The following is a 24,084-nucleotide window of genomic DNA, read 5'->3' as shown; positions in this document are numbered from 1 at the left end:
TTTGTTAAAACAAATAAGTTAATGAATAAACGTCTTCAGAATTTTGTCTTAGAGGCAACCTCTTTTAAGTACTAGCTTGGGCAAGTCACTTTTCCTCTCTGAGCTTTTATGTCTGAATACATACATATACCACAGGAATTGTAATCTCTTCCCTGCCTACCTCACCGCATCGTCACCAGGAGGATCTGAGCAAATAAACCTGGAAATGCGTCATCAAGTGATCCTTAAATATAACGTATTGTTGTTTGCGGCCCAAGTGTAGCCTCGCAGGTAGCAGGTGCTGAAAAGGACTTGCTGATTGGGGGAGAGAGGTATTATTTTTTCCTGTGACTGTAGGCATCGAAGCTTTGCAGAAGGGTTCCGCAGGCCGCGGAGGGGCGGGGCTCAGGCCAGAAGCCCTCCCTCTCCGGCCTTTTCCCGGAGGCGCCAGCCGGGCAAGGAGGAGGGGCGGGGATCCTGGGGGGAGTAACTGTCAAACCTCCTCGGTTGGCGCCATTATTTAAATGGTACGTGCCCGTCTCGCAGCTGTACGTGCCCGGGGCGGGGCTGCGAGCCCCCGGAGCGGGGCGGAGGCCGGGGGCGGGCCGGGGAGGTGGAGGGGCGAGAGGGGACTGGCCGGGGCGGGGCCAGGCTGGCTAGAGGGGCGGGTTTAGCGGCGGTCCCCGGCGATGTTCACTGCGCTTGCGCTGACAGACGCAAGATGGCGGACAGTGCGGAACTAAAGGTAAAGCGCAGCTCGAATTCACTTCTAATATTCGGCCACGGAGACTGTGCCGCTGGTGCCAGGGGGGATGCGTCCGACCCTGGGGGGCTGCTCGGGCCTGACTCCAACCGGGCCTGGAGTTGTAGAGAGGAGCGGCGCGCCGGGCCCCAGCCGAGGGGGCCCGGCAGCGGCGGGCCGCGGGCCCCGGGTGCCTCGGGGGCGCTGACGGGTCGTCCCCAGCGTGTTATTGTTGTGGGCGCCTCTGGCGGGGGTGGCGGGGGAAGAGATAGGGAGTCGGGAGGTGGGGGCCGCGGCTGTCCCCGGGGCTCGGCTTCTTCACCTTCCAGGCAGCCTCCCCGCCCCCCGTGGGGAGCGGGGGCAGGGGCAGGGTGTTCATGTTGGGGGCATTGGGAAAGCTCCCCGCCGCCGCTTCCTCTTCCTCCTTTGCAGTCCCGGGCTCCTGTCAGGCGTTCTCCTCAGACCCCCGGGAACTTGGCTCCTGCCGCCCCGCCCCTCCGGGGCTCCCTGCCGCCCCCGCCCCGGACTTGGTTCTCCCCGGCTGCCCGCCTGTCAGGAGGCGCCCGGGGTGCCCCGTTTGTGGGCAGCGCGATCCTGGGGGGATGGCGTGGGGATGTGGGGGAGAAGCTCCAGTAAAGTTTAGTGAACCCCGGGCTGGCTTTGGGGTTCGACTGGGGGGTGACGGGGGAGTCTGCCTGGGCGGGACGGTACTCTTTTTCTCTGATTCCGGGCAACCGGGGGGAGAAACCCCCTCGAAGGGTGTGTATTTGGAAGCAGTGGTAGGTGGTGGGAAGCAGCTACTCTCCCTTCTTTTTCGTCTCTTCCTTTTGGCTGGTGTGGAGGGTGAGAGGAGCCTTCGGGGGGTCTCTGCACACACCATGATGGCGATGCTATAGCTGATGGAGGTGAATGGTTAGTGTTTATATCCCCCCGTTGCCTTTTGTTTGTAGGGACATCTTGCTGGCCATGTTGATTTGAACGAAATTTTTCCCTCATCCTACTTCAACCCCCAATAAATAGAACGTTCCTTCCTTCCTCTCAACTGTACCAATTGCTCTCGCCTCGCGAAATTGGATGAAAGGGTGCCCCCTTTTCCCCGCTTTTTCTCCCACCCCAATCTTCACCTGATGATGGCTTCTTTACCGAAGCAGATATGCCACTACACAAGCAGTTGGGGGAGGGGGGGTGGAACCCTTATGATTGGATTGTGACAAATGGGGCTCCGCTTGATTAATTTTGGTTCAGTAGCAAGCAGTTTTTAACTAACGCGTATTATTTCGGGGCTGTGAACGCGATATTCCCTTCTCTGTGGCTTCCTGTGTGTGAACCGAGTAGTTGGTTAAATCTTGACCCAGAGAACTGACATCTCTGTCAGAGTGGAGATCGGGATATACAGTTGTAAATCTTTGGGGAGAGTCGTCTTTTTATAATTAATGAAAATTATTTAAAGAATTATCACGGTTATAATGAAACGACAACTCCTAGAACAAGCAAACGCCAGGTTTGTTTCTGGAGAGTTTTTCAGTGGAAACCTTCGCTGAGGGATCGTTTTTCCCAATAGTTTTTCAATGTTAACATTCCAAAATTTGTATATTTAGGCTCTGTCTTTGAGTGTCATTCTTTTTTAATTTACTTCTAATTGCAAATTAAGGGAGAGCAGATTTAGAATGGATGGTTTCGTTTTTTCCAGTTTCAAACTATTGACTGAAATGAAAAAGCCCTAGAAATTTGAGTATTTGGAGGTAATTAACTCTTGAAATAAAAAAGTGTGCAACTTTAAGATACATGTTTTCTGTAGTTTTAAAATGTAGTCACTATGTTGCTGTGATCTTTGCCTTCTAATATTTATTTTGCTAGGAATCCTTTTGAATGATAGCTAATCAGTTCTGTTTTACGTGGACTACAGAGTAAAGCTGAAAAGCTTGTGCTGGCTATGTTGTCACTCTTGATGCTGTCCAAAGAAACTGGTATGGAAAGCACATGCTGGGAGATTTCCTCCTTTGTTCTTTCTCATTTTAAGAAAGTGCCTTTGGGGATAGATCAGATCCCTGGTGTGAGTCTTGTTAGGTAAAGTTTCTCTTCACAAAAATGAGCCTGCATCAGATGAACGCTAAACACTTGGGGGGAAACATTATTTTTCTAAAATTGGTCTCCTGTTTTGCTCTCTCCAAAATCTACTTGAGTTTTTCCAAAGGAGTTTTTTTCTAATATTATGTTCTGTTGTACAGTTTTTTTCTCCAGCTTATGATAACTGCTCTTGACATACTGATCTGTCATTGTGTGTGCCCAGTACTTTGAGGAGCTGTGATAAATTGCTTAGTTAGTAATAGCTGTGTTAAACATGTTTATATTTGATTGTGGTTACATTTGCTCTTTTTTTTTTTTTTGAAGGGGAGGAGATGATCTTAGAAACGCCTACCATAGTTATTTAAGAATGTGTATATGTAATTTTCTGTGCAGTAAGCTTTGGAAGATACTCCTTTTGAAATTATATTTTCTGAGTGGTATTTTGTTTATTTGTTTTTTGTGGTGTTTGGAGATAAGTAGCACTTATTCCTAATAAGGAATGAAAGGTCAGAGTAAGAATTAAGAAAAACTCAGATTTTTCAAAGTTGTAGGTGAATACAAAAGTATTCCAATGGATTTCCAACTATGAGGCTTTGAGTAAATAGTGACTTTTGTTATCTTAATTTACAACCCACATTTCATTTTGCTGTGGATTGTATTCATAATTTTTTTCCTCATGACCCATTTTAGTGAGTCCTTTTAAATCTATAACAGATCTGCAAGATCAGATGGGAAAAATGGATAGATCTGTACCCCCGTAGGAATTGTGCAAGCTGCAACACTTAAAGATATTGCCAATAAAAATTAGATTATGAGTCAGACATATCAAAAAGTTCTCTGTACTAATTTGTTTATGAAAGGTTTAATTTTTCATTAGGGGAATACCCATAAATGACATTTGTAAGAATGTAGAGAGTGAGCATTTTATTGTCTTTAGGAACTCAAAAGCAGGAGGGTGTGATGGCCAGATGATTTTGGAAGTTAATCTGACAGCTTCATGTAGCTCCTCTTAAAGTAGTTTAAAAAAAAATTACAAATTTTTTTGCATTAAAAGTCAAATTGCGTTATATTGCCGTTTTTAACTCACTGGAGGAACAGTGGGAAGGAAGAAGTTCATTATCATTTTAGTGGAGTAAATAATGGAATTCAAGGGGAAGAGAAATCATACTTTAAAAACCATACCTTTAAAAGTAGTATCTGTATAAGCATGTCAGTAAATTCTGTTGTCATATTCTGCCTCTGTTTTCAAGAACTAGCCACTTAATTTTGATCTTTGTGGTGTAATTTGTCTGCTTTTATTTCAGATAGAAGCAAGTAAATCTGACAATTTATTCATGAATTTGAATTGAATTTCCATAAGTTGCTTTTCTCAAGTGCCACATTTAGATGGCTTTTGTTTTAAGTCACCATGTTTATGAACAATATTTAAAAATTTGTAAAACACTTTAATATTTAAGTATTTCATATAATTGTTTTGAAATACCTCCTTTTCCTCCTCCGTTTTCTCCTGGATAATTGTATTGTCTTTCTCTTCAAAGAGTCTCTTGTAATCCCTGTTGATTGCAGTAGTGCTTAGTGGTGAGTCCATAGCTGATTAACCTTGGGTTTCTCCTGGTGAACTCCATCAACATGCTACTCCAGGGTTCTTGCTGAGGCTTTTGAGTTCAGTGTAATTTGCACCCTTTCTTGCTTGTAACTAGGGATAAGAAAAGAAAATGTCTTAGAGTTGTAGTAGGGATGGGAAGAATTATCTAAATTTCTGGAAAACTGCAGTGTTTATGATGAGACATAGCCTTTAAAAACAAACAAACCTCTGGTTCATTACTTCATAGAATTGCAGTGTGTTCTGAAGTATTCTGCTCTGGCATTAAGGACCTTGTTTTTTTTTTTTATGTTTGAATAATGTCTTATATGGTACTTTGCAGTTCATAATGTATCACATTATCTCATTTGATTTTTCCATCAGTTCTTTAAGGTAGTAAAGGCAGGTAATATCTTCCTTTTACCAATAAAGTAAGCCCAGAAAAGTTAATTGACTAGTCTAAGGTCATACAGATAAAAGTGGCAGGGACTTGAGCCTCGGTCTTGTGATTTCAAAATCCTGTACTGTAGGCTGCATTAAAGGTGCCATGTCAGTCCTGGAGCCCTCTAGGGTGCTTCGCTCACAAAGAATTCTAGCTATGTTGTTGCTAATACTTTCCCTCTTGCTCTATGCCAGGGTATTTTTGGATATTCCTTGGGCTTTTTGCAAGGAAGATTTTTGAGTTTGTTAGTTGGAATCATAGACATTAATTCTTGCAAATATCATTTTACTTGAGAAAGTTTCAGCGAATACTGAAAAGTAAGCACAAAAATAAACAGCACCTATAATCCCAGCACTTAGAAATATCATGGTTAACATCTGGGTATCCATTTAGACTTTCCCTCTGTGAGTAAATGCATATGTATATACATCACAAAAGAGAGATTGTACTACTCTTTATTTGTAATCTGCTATTTTCATGGCTGTCTTTCCAGGTTAGTAAATATAGGCTTATATGATCATTTGAAAGGTAACATTGTATTTTATTCAGCTAGTCCCCTATCATTGGACAATCAGATTACTTCCACTTTTTTTTCTTTTTTGCTATTTTAAATAATGTCTTGACAAACAGCCTGATAGAAAAGTTTGCAATATTTTTTTTAAAATTTATTTTATTTATTTATTTATTTTTGGCTGTGTTGGGTCTTCGTTGCTGCGTGTGGGCTTTCTCTAGTTGTGGCGAACAGGGGCTACTCTTGATTGCGGTGCGCGGGCTTCTCATTGCGGTGGCGTCTCTTGTTGCAGAGCATGGGCTCTGGGCTCACGGGGTTCAGTAGTTGTGGCTCGCGGCCTCTATAGCGCAGGCTCAGTAGTTGTGGCGCACGGGCTTAGTTTCTCCGCGTCATGGGGGATCTTCCCAGACCAGGGCTTGAACCTGAGTCCCCTGAGTTGACAGGTGGATTCTTAACCACTGTGCCACCAGGGAATCCCCTGAAAATGTTTTATTCTAGCTAAATATATTTATTCTACAGACCTTTTTTTTGTGTGCTTCAGGGAACAGTGCAAATAAGATTTTGATTAGGTGAAGTGTTGTGAGTGAAAAGTAATTTTTGATTTGTTCGTTGTTTATACCTTTATTATTTCTGTTCCTGTAAATCTGTCAGTAAACATTATATAAATGCTCTGAATCAGAACATTTGGTAAAGTATGAAATAGATTATGAGAATTTTTGCTTTACCCATATTTTTAATCTCAAAGCGAAGTGTTGCCATAGTGTAAGATTGGTAGGTAACATTGTTTTGGAGAGGCTGTTAGAGAAAGGAGGTTACATAGGCAATGAAACCATTTTTCTATCTTAAGAACCTTTATGGGTTAAATCAATTAATAAATGCATGTGTGAATTGAATTAAGAATATTATTTGTGCAACATCTGAAAGTACTGCACTGTAGAAGGAACAGCTGATGAAATTAAGGGTATGAAATTGATCATACTCTAAATTTGATATGTTAAATTTGTTCCTCACCTAAATCTTTAGCATTTATATAACAAATTGTATCATTAGGATTTTTCAGAAATAGGTGATAGAGATACTTAAAAATACTTAGTTGTCCTTTCCTATCAATTTCAGAAATAGTACTAATTGTTATGCTTTTTTTTTTTTTGCTATTCTTACTGCAGAATGTTTGAGTGCTACTTCCTCTTCCATGTTAAAAATTGTGGAACTCCCAATTGCTTTTGATTCCCTCTACTCTTGGTTTCGTGGTAGCACGTGAATAAAAACTCCCTAAGCCCCTACTCCCCTCAGAATTTTCTGGTAAACCTTCATTCTTAGCCATGAACTTCTAAAATTCATCAAAATGAAGAAATCACCTTTTTTCCTTTTCTGCTTCACATTAGATCAAGCAAACAAAACAAACATAAACCCCTTGAACATTAACTAGTAACTTTGAATTATCAATAACTTTCACAGGACTGTTAATATATGTTCCTATTTTTAAAAGCTTCATCTCTTTCTTACCTTTCCTGCTATTCTTCTCTGCTTTCAATTTCCCCCCTTTGGTTGCCAGGTCAGTTTTCCCCAAACACTCCTTTCATCCTGTCACTCCACTGGCTTTCCATTGAAAACAGGATAAAGTCTTAGCTCTCAGTTTGGTATTCAAGATTTTCTATAGTCTGACTCCAGTACATTTCGTGTGTCTGTTTTGTCTCCTCCACTGTATAGCAAAAGTTTTTAACTTAAAGCCAGAACTGTTAGTTTGCTTTTTTATTTTTGACTAGTGTTCTGCTTTGTACACCACTCCATTTTCCCTCATCCCTACCCTGTGGACACAGTAGGTGCCTAAGATATATTCGTGAAATGAGTTACATTCAAGATTTGTTTCTGTTAGCGAGGGGGCACTTGCACATGTTTATATGACAAGTCTAAATTGTGAATGTTCGGCGATAGGGTCATATCTTCATACTTTTTTTCGTGGCTGCTGCGTAGATGAACTTGAATAACATTAAATCCAGATAATTTATGAAAGACTGTTTTAGGTTTACCTTTTACATTTCTCATTGTAATGTTACAGCAGTAAGTAGAATAAAATTTTAAAGGCCTTCATCCTCACCCCACCCACTCCTTACCCCTTGCAACCTCTTTGGTACCTATTCTATTTTTTGAGAAGGAGAGAGCATAAGTTTTATTGAGGTATAATTTGCATACCATGCATTTCACCCATTTAAGTGCACAATTAAATGGTATTTTAATGTATTCACAAAGTTGTGTAACCATGACCGCAACCAGTTTCAGAATATTTGTCTTACCCATCCCCCCCACCAAAGAAATCTTGCACCCTTCAGCTATCACCCCATTGCCACAACCCACCCCACCCTCAGGCAACCGCTATCTACTTTTTGTCCCTATAGATTTGCCTGTATTGAACATTTCGTATAAATGGAATCCTATAATATGTAGTCTTTTGTGTCTGACCTATTCATTTTTCTTTGGACATTTAATTATGTATGTCTGTATAACATTCATAATTTATTGTATGTGTGTATGTCTAGATTCAGAACAAATTAGGGACATACATGGAACTCAGTAAGTAAATATTTATTGAATGAATGTATATGTATTACTATACATAATCATACTATATACAGTATCCTTTGACTTTTTTCACTTAACTGTATACTATATTGAAGCTCTTTCCATGACATGTGCCAAAACGAGATGGTCTCTTTCTTTTTTACAGTGCAAATATTTCATATGTATGTTTGTAGAGGTTTACCTCTTGAATTTATCAGTGTATATGTCTAAAAGTTCTTAACTTGTTTTGATGGTTTCCTATATTTTTTTAAAAAAAAATAGTTGCCACATTGAATGTAACTCCTATAATATTAATATTGGAGTCTCACTTAAAAATAGGAGTGAAAACTGTAACAGGTAAGGGTTGTTTGGCTTGAGGAGAAATGAATGTAGGCTCTTTATGGGGTGCTGGCAGTACACAGCCAAAGCAATTCATTTTGTATTTGGGTTTCTGAATGTGAGCAAGCCTGTTTTTAGCTTCATGGCATAGTGCTTAAAATAGAATTTAAACATGCTATCTTATGCATTATGGTGAATTTTAAGACTTTTTCTTGTAGCCATGTAGGTCTAATCTTAAGATCTGAAAGATTTCAGGGTAAATATTTTTCTCATGTATTAAAATCAGTCTGGTCTATGGGCTTCTGTGAGTTACCCAAGAAAGAGAACATAGAGGCACCTAGGTCAGAGTCTAGCTTATAGTAGGTATTTGGTAATTATTTGTTATTTATTCAGGAAGTATCATATTCTGTCGTTCATTATATGTTTGAGTTCCGACTGTATGTGAAATACCAGATTATCAGTTGGTTTGAGCATATCACCATATAAATGTGTGTATTTATTTAAACACTCTTGTTATAGTGGGATATGTACTAAAAATATTTGTTTCTTAATCATCCAAGTAATGCACCACCTATTACAGTGGTTCTCAAAGTGTGTTTCCCAGAACTCTGGTAGTTCTCCAGACTCTTTCTGGGGATCCTGCAGGTCAAAACTATTTTCTCAATAGAAGTAAGACATTATTTGCTATATTGACATTTGTAAAATCAGTGGTGGGTAAAATTACATGAATTAAGGCAGTAACACTAAACTGTACTAGTTTATGACATCATGCACTTGGAATTAAGATGATGAAGCAATAAAACTTATTAATTTCATTATGTCTCAATTCTTGAATACGTTTTAAAATATATTTTGTGTGATGAAAAGTCCTGTAAACCACTTTTACTGAACACCAAATCTGATGATGGTTAATTCAAGAAAAAGAACTTGTGCAGTTGTTTGAGTTGGCATGCTGAACTAGCTACTTTTTTGTTTGTTTCTTTATGTTTGTTTGTTTTGCGGTACGTGGGCCTCTCACTGTTGTGGCCTCTCCCGTTGCGGAGCACAGGCTCCGGACGCGCAGGCTCAGCGGCCATGGCTCACGGGCCCAGCCGCTCCGTGGCATGTGGGATCTTCCCAGACCGGGGTATGAACCCGTGTCCCCTGCATCGGCAGGCGGACTCTCAACCACTGCGCCACCAGGGAAGCCCTGAACTAGCTACTTTTTTAATGGGATACCATTTTTATTTGAAAGAATGGCTGACAAAGTATGGTTATAAAGACTTGGGTATTCGGCAGACATTTTCTCGAAACTAAACCAAGTGAGCCTGTCACAGCAAGACAAACTGAAAATATTTGTTGCTAATGATAAAATTTCAGCTTTCAAGTGAAAATAAAATTTTGGAAGATTTATGTTTGCCGCTTTGAGCTTGACAGTTTCCCAATACTTGACTTTTTTTTTTTTTTTTGGATAAGATCAGTGGTGGTTGTTTTATTTTATTTTAATTTTATTTATTTTTTGGCTGTGCTGGGTCTTCGTTGCTGCACACAGGCTTTCTCTAGTTGCAGTGAGCAGGGGCTACTCTTCGTTGTGGTGCGTAGGCTTCTCATTACAGTGGATTCTCTTGTGGAGCACAGGCTCTATGTGTGTGGGCTTCAGTAGTCGCAGCGCACGGGCTCTAGAGTGCAGGCTCAGTAGTTGTGGCACATGGGCTTAGTTGCTCCGCGGCACGTGGGATCTTCCTGGACCAAGGATCGAACCCGTGTCCCGTGCACTGGCGGGTGGATTCGTAACCACTGCGCTACCAGGGAAGTCTCCCGGGTGGTATTAATGAATGTTATATATTGAAGTTGTAAAGTGAAAGGGTCAACATTTGGAAGAACTGCATAACTCACTGAACCAATACTTTCTAAATAATCAATGCATGGTATTGCAAAATAGTAAAAAGATCCATTGGAAATGTAAGACAAACCAACGGACTTGAGTATATCAGAGTAGGAAATGTTCATTGATATGGTTTCAGATTCCATATTGGAACAGCCTTTAAGAAACTGCCACTTGTTGAGTTTTGGTAGAGGACCAAAGAATATCCACAGTTATCTGAGAAATCTATTGAAATATGCCATCTTTTTCCACTGCATATCTGCATGATGCTGAATTTTCTTCATGTACTTCAATCAAAACAACCTAATGCAGATTGAATGTGAAAGTGGATATGAAAATGAGGCTGTCTTTTTTAAACCAGACATTAAACAGATGTGCAAAAATGTAAAATAATGACTATTTTTACAATTTTTTTTGTCTTGGAATAGTCTTTTTAATTTAATATTTTGATATATGTTAAGTAATTTATTATTTTTAAATGACAAATCTTTAAAAATTTTGTTTTCTTTTTTCTTTAAAAGTTTTTAATTATAGTAATATATACATAACTTAAAATTTACCATCTTATCCACTTTTATTTTATTTTAAAAAATTTATTTATTTTTGGCTGCGTTGGGTCCTCGTTGCTGCACGGGCTTTCTCTGGTTGCAGCAAGCAGGGGCTACTCTTTGTTGCGGTGCGCAGGCTTCTCATTACGGTGGCTTCTCTTGTTGCGGAGCATGGGCTCTAGGCGTGCAGGCTTCAGTAGTTGTGGCACGCAGGCTCAGTAGTTGTGGCTTGCGGGCTCTAGAGTGCAGGCTCAGTAGTTGTGGCACACGGGCTTAGTTGCTCCGCGGCACGTGGGATCTTCCCAGACCAGGGCTCAAACCCATTTCCCCTGCATTGGCAGACAGATTCTTAACCACTGTGCCACCAGGGAAGTCCCTGTGTTTAGTTTTAGAGTATTAGAGTGACCATATATAATTTATCAACCAAAGTGGGACACTTTTAAGAGTGGAAGGGGATGCTTTTAATAATGTTGCTAGAACAACAGATGTAAAATGGAAAACTTGAAGATCTTGTAATTTTTTCTAAAATACTTTTTTTGTGAAGTGCTAAGAAATGAGATGACAGTGATTTTAAAATGATATTAATAAAGAAGAGTTTTGTGGCCAAGTAAATTTGTAAAATGTTGGATGCAAAGTTAACATACTTCTTCTGCTAGACTTCTTAGGACCTTTAATGTGTGAATGTTATTTGAGAAGGGAGGGCATGATGGGGAATTATAGACTCTTGAATTTCCTGGACCGTTTTGTTTTTTTTTTTGGTCCTTATTTGAATTTGTTACAGTATTGCTTTTGGTTGTTTGTTTTGGTTTTTTGTCCCCAAGGCATGTGGGATCTTAGCTTCCTGACCAGAGATCAAACCCTCACCCTGTGCATTGGAAGGCAAAGTCGTAACCACAGGACCACCAGGGAAGTCCCTCCTGGACCAGTTTTTCCCCAGCACCCTATTACTCTGAATATCTATTAACCGTATGAACGTAGTTTGGAAAACGGTGACTTGGAGTATCCTGTCATTTAAATTGGAGCTTTTTAATGTGAAGCTCAATCAGATTGCTTCTCAGTTTTACGTTTTATTTGGGATTTTGTTCTGTCATATCTGGGCAGCTAACTTTATTACAATGAGTAAAATTTGAAGTTTAAAAAATATAACCTCATAAAATAGTCATTATGTGCAGATGACATACTATATATAGAAAACCCTGAAAACTCCACACAAAAACTACTAGAACTGAAAAATGAATTCAGCAAGGTAGCAGGATACAAGATTAACATGCAGAAATCAGTTGCATTTCTTTAACAATGAAATATCAGAAAAGGAATGTAAAAAACAATACCTTTTTAAAAATTGTATTTATTTTTAAAATATTTATTTGATTGGAGTATAGTTGATTAACAACCTTGTGTTTCAGGTGTACAGCAAAGTGATTCAGATATACATATACATGAATCTATTCTTTTTCAAATTATTTTCCCATTTAGGTTATTACAGAATATTGAGCAGAGTTCCCTGTGCTATACAGTAGGTCCCTGTTCGTTATCTGTTTTAAATATAGCAGCGTGTACACATCAATCCCAAACTGCCAGTCTATCCCTCCCCCTCCAACCCTCCCACTGGTAACCATAAGTTTGTTCTCTAAGTCTGTGAGTCTGTTTCTGTTTTGTAAATAAGTTCATTTGTATCTTTTTTAAAGATTCCCTATATAAGTGATATCATACATGTCTTTCTCTGTTTGACTTACTTAGTATGATAATCTCTAGGTCCATCCATGTTGCTGCAAATGGCATTATTTCATCCTTTTTAATGGCCGAGTAGTATTCCACTGTATATATGTACCACATCTTCTTTATCCATTCATCTGTCAGTGGACATTTAGGTTGCTTCCACATCTTGGCTATTGTAAATAGTGCTGCAATGAACATTAGGGTTTATGTATCCTTTTGAACCACGTTTTTCTCTGGCTATATGCCCAGGGAGTGGGATTGCTGGATCATATGGTAGCTCTATTTTTAGTTTCCTAAGCAACCTCCATGCTGTTCTCCATAGTGGCTGTACCAATTTACATTCCCACCTGTAGTGTAGGAGGGTTCCCTTTTCTCTACACTCTCGCCAGCATTTATTGTTTGTAGACTTTCTGATGATGGCCATTCTGACTTGTGTGAGGTGATATCTCATTGTAGTTTTGATTTGCATCTCTAATACTAAGCGATGTTGAGCATCTTTTCCTGTGCCTCTTGGTCATCTGTATGTCTTCTTTGGAGAAATGTCTATTTAAGTTTTCTGCCCATTTTTTGAATGGGTTGTTTAAAAAAACAATACCTTTTAAAATCACACCAAAAAACCCCCAAAAACCTTAGGAATACACCTGACCAAGGAGGTGAAAGACTTATATGATGGGAACTATAGAACATTAGTAAAGGAAATTGAAGATGAGTCAAAGAAATGGAAAGATATCCCATGCTCTTGGACTGGAAGAATTAATATTGTTAAAAAGGCCATACTACCCAAAGCAATACACCAATTTAATGTGATCCCTATCAAATTACCAATGGTATTTTTCATAGAGGTAGAACAAATAATCCTAAAATTTATATGGAATCATAAAAGACCCAGAATTGCAAAAGCAATCCTGAGGAAAAAGAATAAAGCAGGAGGCATAATCATCCCAGACTTCAGACAATACTACAAAGCTACAGTAATCAAAACAGTGTGGTATTGGCACAAAAACAGACATATGGATCAATGGAACAGAATAGAGAGCCCAGAAATAAACCCACACACTTACGGTCAATTAATCTTCAACAAAGGATACAAGAGTATAAAATGGGGAAAAGTCTCTTCAGCAAGTGATTCTGGGAAAGTTGGACAGCTGCATGTAAATCAGTGAAGTTAGAACACACCTTCACACCATGCACAAAAATAAAATGGCTTAAAGACTTGAATATAAGACAGAACGCTATACACATGAAAAGCTGCTCAACATCACTAATTATTAGAGAAATGCAAATCAAAACTGCAATGAGGTATCACCTCACACCAGTCAGAATGGGCATCATCAGAAAATCTACAAACAACAAATGCTGGAGAGGGTGTGGAGAAAAGGGAACCCTCTTGCACTGTTGCTGGGAATGTAGATTGATATGGCCACTATGGAGAACAGTATGGAGGTTCCTTAAAAAACTAAAAATAGAATTACCATATGACCCAGCAATCCCACTACTGGCCATATACCCAGAGAAAACCATAATTCAAAAAGACACATGCACCCCGATGTTCATTGCAGCACTATTTACAATAGCCAGGTCATGGAAGCAACCTAAATGCCCATCGACAGATGAATGGATAAAGAAGATGTGGTACGTATATACAATGGAATATTACTCAGCCATAAAAAGGAATGAAGGGAACGAAATTGGGTCATTGGTAGAGATGTGGATGGATCTAGAGGCTGTCATATGGAGTGAAATAAGTCAAAAAGAGAAAAACAAATATTGTATATTAATGCATATATGTGGAACCTAGAAAAATGGTACAGATGAAATAGTTTGCAGGGCAGAAATAGAGACACATGTAGAGAACAAATGTATGGACACCAAGGGGGGAAAGTGGTGGGGGGTGTGGTGGTGGTGTAATATGTATAAAATAGATAACTAATAAGAAACTGCTGTATAAAAAAATAGATAAAATAGAATTCAGAAATTCAAAAAAAAAGAGGCAAAACGCTATAAAACTCCTAGAAGAGATCATAGAGGAGATCATAGGCAAAACATTCTGTGACATAAATTGTACCAGTGTTTCCTTACATCAGTCTCCCAAGGCAATAGAAATAAAAACAAAAATAAACAAATGGGACCTAATCAAACTTAAAGCTTTTGCACAGCAAAGGAAACCATAAACAAAACGAAAAGACAACCTATGGAATGGGAGAAAATATTTGCAAATGATGTGACCAACAGGGTTTAATTTCCAAAATATACAAACAGCTCAAAGAACTCAACAACAACAACCCAATCAAAATGGGCAGAAGACTTAAATAGACACTTATCAAAAGAAGACATACAGATGGTCAATAGGCACCTGAAAAAGATGCTCAACATTGCTAATTATTAGAGAAATGCAAATCAGAACTACAGTGAGGTACAACCTCACACTGGTCAGAATGGCCATCATTAAAAAGTCTGCAAATAACAAATGCTGGAGAGGGTGTGGAGAAAAGGGAACCCTCCTACACTGTTGGGGGTAATGTAAGTTGGTGCAGCCACTATGGAGAACACTGTGGAGGTTCCTCAAAAAACTAAAAGTAGAGTTGCCATATGATCCAGCAATCCCACCCCTGGGTGTATTTCTGGACAAAACTATAATTCAAGAAGATACAGGCACCCCTATGTTCATAATAGCCAAGACATGGGAACAACCTAAATGTCCACAAACAGATGAATGGATAAAGAAGATGTGGTACATACATACAATGGAATATTACTCAGCCATAAAAAATGAAATAATGCCATTTGTAGCAACATGGATGGACCTAGAGATTATCATACTAAGTGAAGTAAGTCAGAAAGAGAAAGACATACTATATGATGTCACTTATATGTGGAATCTAAAATGTGACAGAAATGAACCTATCTACAAAGCAGAAACAGACTCACAGACATAGAGAACAGACTTGTGGTTGCCAACGGGGAAGGAGAGGTGGGAGAGGGATGGACTGGGAGTTTGGGGTTGGTAGATGCAAACTATTACATATAGAATGGATGGACAACAAGGTCCTACTGTGTAGCACAGGGAACTATATTCAATATCCTATAATAAACCATAATGGAAAATAATTTTTTTAAATAAAATAAAAACAACATTTGTGGGAATTCCCTGGAGGTCCAGTGGTTAGGACTCAGTGCTTTCACTGCAAGGGCCTGGGTTCAATCCCTGGTTGGGGAACTAAGATCCTGCAAGTCTTGTAGTGTGGCCAAAAAAAAAAAAAAAAGGGCTTGCCTGGTGGCGCAGTGGTTGAGAGTTCGCCTGCTGATGCAGGGGACATGGATTCGTGCCCCAGTCCGGGAAGATGCCGCGGAGCGGGTGGGCCTGTGAGTCATGGCTGCTGAGCCTGTGCGTCCGGAGCCTGTGCGCCGCAGCAGGAGAGGCCACAACAGTGAGAGGCCCGCGTACCACAAAAAAAAAAAAAAATTGTATGTATCTTTTTCTAAGCTTGTTTTTCTCTGAAAGCTATAAATCAAGACTAGCATATGATAACCTTAATTGTTTTTTTTGTGCACCCTGGATAGTGTTTATTGAATAATTACCTTAATATTGGAGAATCTTGGGGAAAAATAATCATCTGAATCCTAAGTAGTTGAACAATCTTATTTGTAACCTTAAACCTTGTTATATGGAGGGGAATTTCTTATCATGTGCCACTGGGCTCTATAGTCTTGACCCTGTTATATCCCAGGTTTTAAGGATGACCTGTATGAATATTTAAGTAGCAAAACTCTCAGATTTTGTAGGTGTCAGAAAGCTGGGAAGAATGTTAGATGACAAAATCAAGAGGAATTAATTCATCATCATCATCTCCTGTGCACTTACTAGATGTCATCTACCATACTTAGCATAGGTGATATGGAGAAAAGTGTCCTTGAAAGGCTCAAAGTCTAGGGGAGGACATAGACTAGAAAATCAGCTGTTTACAACACTGTGTGATAAATGCTGCAGTAGAGAGTGCAGGGTGCAGTTCTTCAGGGTTTTGAAAGGTTGGAATAATGAACTTGGAAAAAACGAAGTTTAACAGCACTGTATATAAAGTTCTATTTTTAAATTTTAAAAATTGTATTAGAGGATGAGGAGGTTTAACCTAGTAGCATGTCATGTGAAAACAATTGAATAAAGGTTTTAGTTAACCTCAAGCTTAATGTGAGTGACAATATGATGTGGACGTGACTCCCTGTCCCTGCTGAAGGAAAATCATAACGTACAACATCCTTCCACTTGCCTAAATAAAACAGGCCAGTCAGTCTAAAATGCCTTATTAGGTTGCACTGGTAGAAATAGCTCTGTTCATAATAAGAGAGATAGTACTAAGCGTAGTCAAACTATTATCTGGATTATTTCATTCACTCTGAGTATGATGGCCAGGGTGGGAAGGGGTCTATACCAACAGGATGAAATTTTAGAACCACTGGGTAGAAGTTTAAGGAAAATTTCAATTCATAGAGCTTTTTAGTAATGTAGGATGTTTTACGATTGATTGTGAACTCATGTAAGTGTTTCAGTAGAGGCTGAGAGACCATCAGTTAAGGAGGTTACAGTAGAACTTCATATATTAGATGGAGAGTTGGACAAGATGATTGCTAAAGTTCTATTTTAAACTAACAACATTGTAAGTCAGGTATACTTAAAGAAAAATAAATAAAAAAAATAAAGTCCTATTTTATGTTATGATCCTGTGATTCTACAGTTTTTAAAAACATCATTTCAGGGCTTCCCTGGTGGTGCAGTGGTTGGGAATCTCCCTGCCAATGCAGGGGACACGAGTTCGATCCCTGGTCTGGGAGGATCCCACATGCCGTGGAGCAACTAAGCCTGTGCGCCACAACTACTGAGCCCGCGCGCCTAGAGCCCGCGCTGCGCAATGAGAGGCCGCCACGGTGAGAGGCCCGCGCACCGCAATGAAGAGTAGCTCCCGCTCTCCGCAACTAGAGAAAAAAAAAACCCGTGTGCACCAATGAAGACCCAACGCAGCCAAAATTAGAAAAACAAAAACTAAAAAAAGAAAAACATCATTTCATGGACTTCCTTGGTGGTCCAATGGTTAAGACTGCGTGCTTCCACTGCAGAGGGTCCGGGTTCGATCCCTGGTCAGGGGAGTTCTGTATGGCGTGTGTGCGGCAAAAAAAAAACAAACTCATTTCAAATTCCCTAATAATGTCTGTAATTGTCAGTACTCTGCAGCATTGTGTGGACTTTGGCATCTGACTTTTGAGTCTGAGCTCCGCTATTTACTAGCTCTAACTTTGATTGAATAGGTTACACCTGTTACTCTGAAATAGTTCTCTTGATACTTTCCCTCTAAGGTTTTTACTTGGGACCCAGATTGAAGGCTGTGATTTAAAGATTTTGTATAGTTACAGAATGCATTTTTTATCACTTTTTGTTTTGTTAGTAGTTATCTATTCTTCCTTTTACACTTCTTAACTTTCTCTCAGATAAAGTGTAATGTATCTTTCATCGCATCTTGTCTGAAACTTAAATTAGATGATATCTCCAGTTGTAAATGCAACATTTTGTTTTGTTTTAGTTGGAGGAGTTTGTGAAAAAATATTCATTCTTTTATAATTTGATGGACTTAAAATTTCTTAAAGCTTTATTTTATTTTTTTATAAATTTATTTATATATTTTAAAATTTTTGGCTGTGTTGGGTCTCTGTTGCTGCGCGCAGGCTTTCTGTAGCTGTGGCGAGCGGGGGCTACACTTCGTTGTGCGTGGGCTTCTCATTGCGGTGGCTTCTCTTGTTGAGGAGCACGGGCTCTAGGTGTGTGGACTTCAGTAGTTGTGGCTCGCGGGCTCTAGAGCGCAGGCTCAGTAGTTGTGGTACACGGACTTAGTTGCTCCACGGCATGTGGGATCTTCCTGGACCAGGGTTTGAACCCATGTGCCCTGCACTGGCAGGTAGATTCTTAACCGCTGTGCCAGCAGGGAAGTCCATAAAGCTTTACTATTTGAAAAGTGAACGATTGTTCTCATGATCATGTATAGCACTGCTTTTTAAAAGACACTTTATCTAGATTATTGAACGTTCTTGCAGATTTTCTTTGCAGTATTTCTTGGTCCTGTCTCCTCTATTTCCACTGTCACAGTTTCTTCTTACATGTAGATAATTAATTCTTGCTTGTTGCTATGTCTTTTAGCTAGAAGTCTTATTTTCTTAGTCTTGTTTCATCCATCCTATAGGTGGCTACTTGAATAACCTTAAACTATTTTTATCACATGTTTACTCTCCCCAGATAGGCATTTATTCTGCTGCTTGTTCACTCTGTAGAGTCTAATTTCTCTCACTGTCATTTAGTGTCCCCATCCCAGTGTAACACATACTCTGTCCTGGGTAAGATTTGTGATAAGACACTTGTATTGGTTGGTGGTTATAAATTTGAGCTCTGAAGTCAGGTCAGGTTTGAGCCCTGTCTCCATCACTTGTCTACTTATTTATTGTTTAGCATCAGTTCTCTCCATAGATGGGAATAATATTGGTCTGTCTCTTGGGTTCATGTGACGGTTAAGTAAGATACTCATGCTACTATAATTAATATGTAATTGGCATATTATAAGCATTTAATACATATTGGGTTTATCATTTTTACTGGATCAACTCATGTATGACACATATATATATATTATAAATTTATTTATTTATTTATTTATTGGCTGTGTTGGGTCTTCATTTCTGTGCGAGGGCTTTCTCTAGTTGCGGCGAGCGGGTGCCACTCTTCATCGCGGTGCGCGGGCCTCTCACTGTCGCGGCCTCTCGTTGCGGAGCGCAGGCTCAGTAGCTGTGGCTCATGGGCCTAGTTGCTCCACGGCATGTGGGATCTTCCCAGACCAGGGCTCGAACCCGTGTCCCCTGCATTGGCAGGCAGATTCTCAACCACTGCGCCACCAGCGAAGCCCGACACTTATATTTTTGACTGAGAACATTGCTCATTGAGAGATTTCACTGACCATACAGATTGTTTGTATTTCTTTATCCTGTGAAAGAGTAGAATGAAAAGAAAGATTTCACTTAATAGTTATAACATTATAGAATTTTGAAACTGAGGAATCTTTGAGAAGCTCTAGTCAATCTGTCATTTTTTAAAGAGAGAAAATAGACCCTGAAAGATTGTGATTCAGTAAATTAGTGGCCGAGTTAGTATTAGAATCCAAATTCTATATATACTAGTACCATATTATGTTGTATTTGTACCTAACACATTTGAGAATTGAATTAATGTGATTATGAGTCTCTGTCTCTGAAGAATAGCTTATCTCTGTGTGTTCATTGTTTGTTCCTATATTCCCTTTCTACAACTCATTTACGGCTCATTCATGGATCCAAAAAGCATTTATTGAACATCTGTGTGCAGAGCAGCTTTTTACTTAAAGTTATATTTGTCCTACCTCTGCATAAGAAGTTTGGCAATGTGTTAGAATTTTAAACTCCTTTTAAACTCTTTTTAAATTAAGCTAAACTTTTTTTATTGTAAAAAATGTTTAATCCAAATTTTAAACTGTTTTGATTTCGGTTTGTTATTTTTAGTATTTGAGTTATCATCTAGAAGGAGCTTTTGAAGGACATATCCATGGGTTTCATGAAATGTGGTAGTACATAAATGGGGATAATATTTAAATTATCTATCAAAAATCAAAGCCATGGTATGCCATTTCAACAGAGTGGTAGGTTTATACTTTGCTTGAAGGAGAATGGAATATTCATGTTTTGTCATTATGTGGGAGCTAAATGAATCCCATGTGATGGAAGATACCAGAAGGGGAGAAAGATAATCAGCTAGAGGAGTAGGCACTACAGGTCATTTTTCAGTCATCTTATATTGAGAAATAAATAAAAGATGAGAAATCAGGTGGAACAAGATTATGGAGAAGTATGTAACTAGCCTGACTTGCTGCTTTAGTAGAAACTGTCTAACTAGGTTTTCTGGTTGAACTGGACATTGTTGACAAATTGCTAATCTAACAGCTGTTTATTAACTATTTCAAGTGGAGAGGATTAGAAATGATCCTAAAGTCAGTTCCATTGAATGAAGAATCTGACTTTGAAAATAATGGATAAAATATTTTTGTAGTACTGTACAATCGTTTTTTTTTTTGCGGTACACGGGCCCCTCACTGTTGTGGCCTCCCCCGCCGCGGAGCACAAGCTCCGGACGCGCAGGGTCAGCGGCCACGGCCCACGGGCCCAGCCGCTGTGCGGCATGTGGGATCCTCCCGGACCGGACCGGGGCACGAACCCATGTCCCCTGCATTGGCAGGCGGACTCTCAACCACTGCACCACCAGGGAAGCCCCCTGTACAATCTTTATGCAGTTAGAGTATTTTTGATGATTGCTTTTGTGAGTAGAAAGTAAAAGTATAAATGAAATATTATGACATTGTTAAGTGCCTATTTTGACTGTCTTTAGAATTCATTTTGGTTTACAGTTGTTTACAAATTGATACCAGATAAAGATTCATAATAGAGTCTGCTTTATGATTCATCGTCTAAAATACTGCAGTGGGATGTGTGAATGAGAGTAATTAGGTGGTTCAACAAGAAGTACCTAATTCTTATTCACAATTTAGGTATGACCTTTAATAATGTAGGGTCATAGCTAATGAGACACTTTTTTTTTTTTTTGGCGGTACGTGGGCCTCTCACTTTTGTGGCCTCTCCCGTTGCGGAGCAGAGGCTTCGGACGCGCAGGCTCGGTGGCCATGGCTCACGGGCCCAGCCGCTCCGCGGCATGTGGGATCTTCCCGGACCGGGGCACGAACCCGTGTCCCCTGCATCGGCAGGCGGACTCTCAACCACTGCGCCACCAGGGAAGTCCTGGCACTTTTTATTTAATCTCAGAAATCTCTTTGTCTACAGTACTTGTTGATATTGCTTGACTGTTGTATTTCTTTTTCTCAGAATATGGTCCCTACCTCTGTAGTTGGAATGGTGTTCTTATACAGGCACGCACACCGAACTGTGTGTGTGCGTGTGTGTGTAAAATGTTACATATCTGAGAAGGAGATTAAGTTGAAATGTGTTCTTATAGAATGGTGAGGACCTTCCCCTCCTCCCTCCCCATTCCCCTACTCTGCCCTGAGAACACTGGAAGCCAACCTTATACTGCCAAAGCAGGAGGTTGGAGGATTCCTCTGTGTCAAAAGAGATCAGATAAAAGGAAAAAATGGAATCCTCATGATAGCCAAGTTCCTGCCTTATCATCCTAGAGTGCAGTACTCGGTCTGCTCACTCACACAGTTCATCTGATCATCTTTTTCGTGTCTTACTCTTAGATATAAATGTACAGCCAAAGGTTCCCTTACTTGAGGAAAACGTCAAGCATGAAAGGCAGAGACCAGAGAAAATAGCAAGAAAGAACTCAGATTACAGAGACAGTGCAGGCAGGTGAAGAAAATAACAACGTCAAACACCCTATTTATTTATATTCTCAAGAGAAAAGATGCTGTAGTAAAAAATAAAATTTTTTAAAAAGAGAGAAGATACTACATTCATGTAAAATAAGAACAAGATGTAGAGGGAAAAAAAAAGAGAAAGAAAAATGCAGCAAACAGAAAAGAGCTCATGGGAATTGAAATTTTAATAGAAGAGTTAGAAGATGAAGTTGAGGAAATCTCCCAGAAAATAGAGCTAAAGACAAGAGATGTAAATGCAAGAGGAAAAAGAAAACAGATCAAAAGAGAATTAGACAGTCTAGCAAGGCCCATATCTAAATAATAGGTATACAAGAAACAGAACAGAGAAAAATCAAAGGAAGATTACTGCAAGAAAACTTACCAGGGACTTCCCTGGTGGCACAGTGGTTAAGAATCCACCTGCCAATGCAGGGGACACGGGTTCGATCCCTTGTCCGGGAAGATCCCACATGCCGCAGAGCAGCTAAGCCCGTGTGCCACAACTACTGAGACTGTGCTCTAGAGCCCGCGAGCCACAACTACTGAGCCCATGTGCCACAACTACTGAAGCCCACGTGCCTAGAGCCCGTGCTCTGCAAAAAGAGAAGCCACAGCAGTGAGAAGCCCGCACACCACAATGAAGAGTAGCCCCTGCTTGCCACAACTAGAGAAAGCCTGCATGCAGCAAGGAAGACCCAACACAGCCAAAAATAAATTTATTTAAAAAGAAAAAGAAAACTTCCCAGAACTGAAGGACATACATCTATAAATGTAAAAGACTTAGCAATTATCAGTTCATACAATTAAGAAAAAAAAAAAACCTACTCCAAGATACAATATTGTAAAATTTCAGAACACATAATGAGAAGCATCTGGAAGCTTCCTGAGGAGGATATATAGGTGACTGTGAAAGACTGCAGATCAGAATGGTGCCAGGCTTCTTAAGAGAAGATGATGAGGAAAGGCCTTCAAAATTCTGATGGAACATACTTTCCTGCCTGGAATTCTATACTGAGCCAAACTCAGTTACTAAGTATGAGTAAATGAAGATATTTTTAGACAATGCAAGGGATTTTTTAAAAAGTGTACTTCCCATGCCTCCTTCTCAGGAAGCTACTGGAGGAAATACCCCACTAAAAAGAGAAAATCAAGAAAAGAAGTGAGATCAAGGAAACAGGGGGTCCAACACGAAGAGTGATAAGGGAATTCCCAGGATAAGTTAAAGGGAAATTCCATGACCATAGTTTTGTACCAGGCCTAGAGAACAAGCAGTCTAAATTGGAACTTGATGGAGGATTGTATGAAGTATATTTTTAAGAAAGAAATTAAAGGACTTCCCTGGTGGCGCAGTGGTTAGGAATCTGCCTGCCAATGCAGGGGACATGGGTTCGATCCTGGTCCGGAAAGATCTGACATGCCGCGGAACAACTAAGCCCATGTGCCACAACTACTGAGCCTGTGATCTAGAGCCCATGAGCCACAACTACTGAGCCCGTGTGCCACAACTACTGAAGCCCATGCGCCTAGAGCCCATGCTCCGCAGCAAGAGAAGCCACCACAATAAGAAGTCCGCGCACTGCAACCAAGAGTAGCCCCCTGCTAGCCGCAACTAGAGAAAGGCCATGCGCAGCAACGAAGACCCAACGCAGCCAAAAATAAAATTAAAAAAAAAAAAGAAATTAAAACAGATTTACCTGATATATTTGAATATGTTGAGAGGAAAGTTAACACTAGCAATTTAAAGATGAATTAACCGTAGTTACACAGAAAATTAAGCAAATGCAAAAATGGTGCAGTTATTAACTGGAAGGAAAACAAGGTCATACAAAAAAACAGTAATAATGATGTACTTTTGGCTCGTCTGTGAATATTATTTACAGCCATAGTAATATTATAAACTCTAACAGTTGATTCAACCAAAAATGATGATGGGAAGTTGTAACAGATCTAAATCATTACCTTTTAATAGGAAGTCAATTTTTTTCCTAAAGGGAAAATATTTTAAATAACTAATAGACCTACTATATAGTAGAAATAGTGAAAAAAACGCCTGAAGAAATAGCTAAAAAGACTTGAAGGTAGTTGCCTTAGGGATGTGAAAAATGGGGACAGGGCAAGTGACATCTGTTTTTCTTGTAAAACTGTTCGACTTTTAAAACGGTGTACAGGTCTTTCTGATTGAAAAGATTCATTTAAAAAAGTTGACCCTCACAGAATGCTTTCTGTACAGAATATACACATTTCTCAGGCATTCTATCATTTGGGGTTGTAGAGTCAGCAGAATGCTATCCAAGGAGGCAA

At 39.7% G+C, this 24,084-nt stretch overlaps 1 protein-coding gene across 8 annotated transcripts in view; it reads left to right on the top strand.

Annotated features, from left to right (window-relative positions):
- PIAS1 (protein inhibitor of activated STAT 1) overlaps nt 1–24,084 on the top strand; it is a 302,740-nt gene that overhangs the window by 180,554 nt on the left and 98,102 nt on the right. Inside the window, exon 1 of one of the 8 annotated variants that reach the window (XM_030875140.3) lies at nt 654–724. The exons of 6 other annotated variants lie outside the window; for them this stretch is intronic. In XM_030875140.3, the coding sequence (XP_030731000.1) occupies nt 701–724 (24 nt within the window). In that variant the 5' untranslated portion in view covers nt 654–700. Of the gene's footprint in view, nt 1–653; nt 725–1,613; nt 1,634–24,084 lie in introns of those variants that run through there. One more of the 8 variants, XM_060294062.2, reaches the window with a different exon arrangement.

The sequence above is a fragment of the Globicephala melas genome, chromosome 2 (genome assembly GCF_963455315.2).
Source record: "Globicephala melas chromosome 2, mGloMel1.2, whole genome shotgun sequence".
In the NCBI taxonomy this organism is placed as follows: domain Eukaryota; kingdom Metazoa; phylum Chordata; class Mammalia; order Artiodactyla; family Delphinidae; genus Globicephala; species Globicephala melas.
The sequence above is the reverse complement of the archived record's forward strand: the minus strand, read 5'-3'. Positions and strand labels throughout refer to the sequence as shown.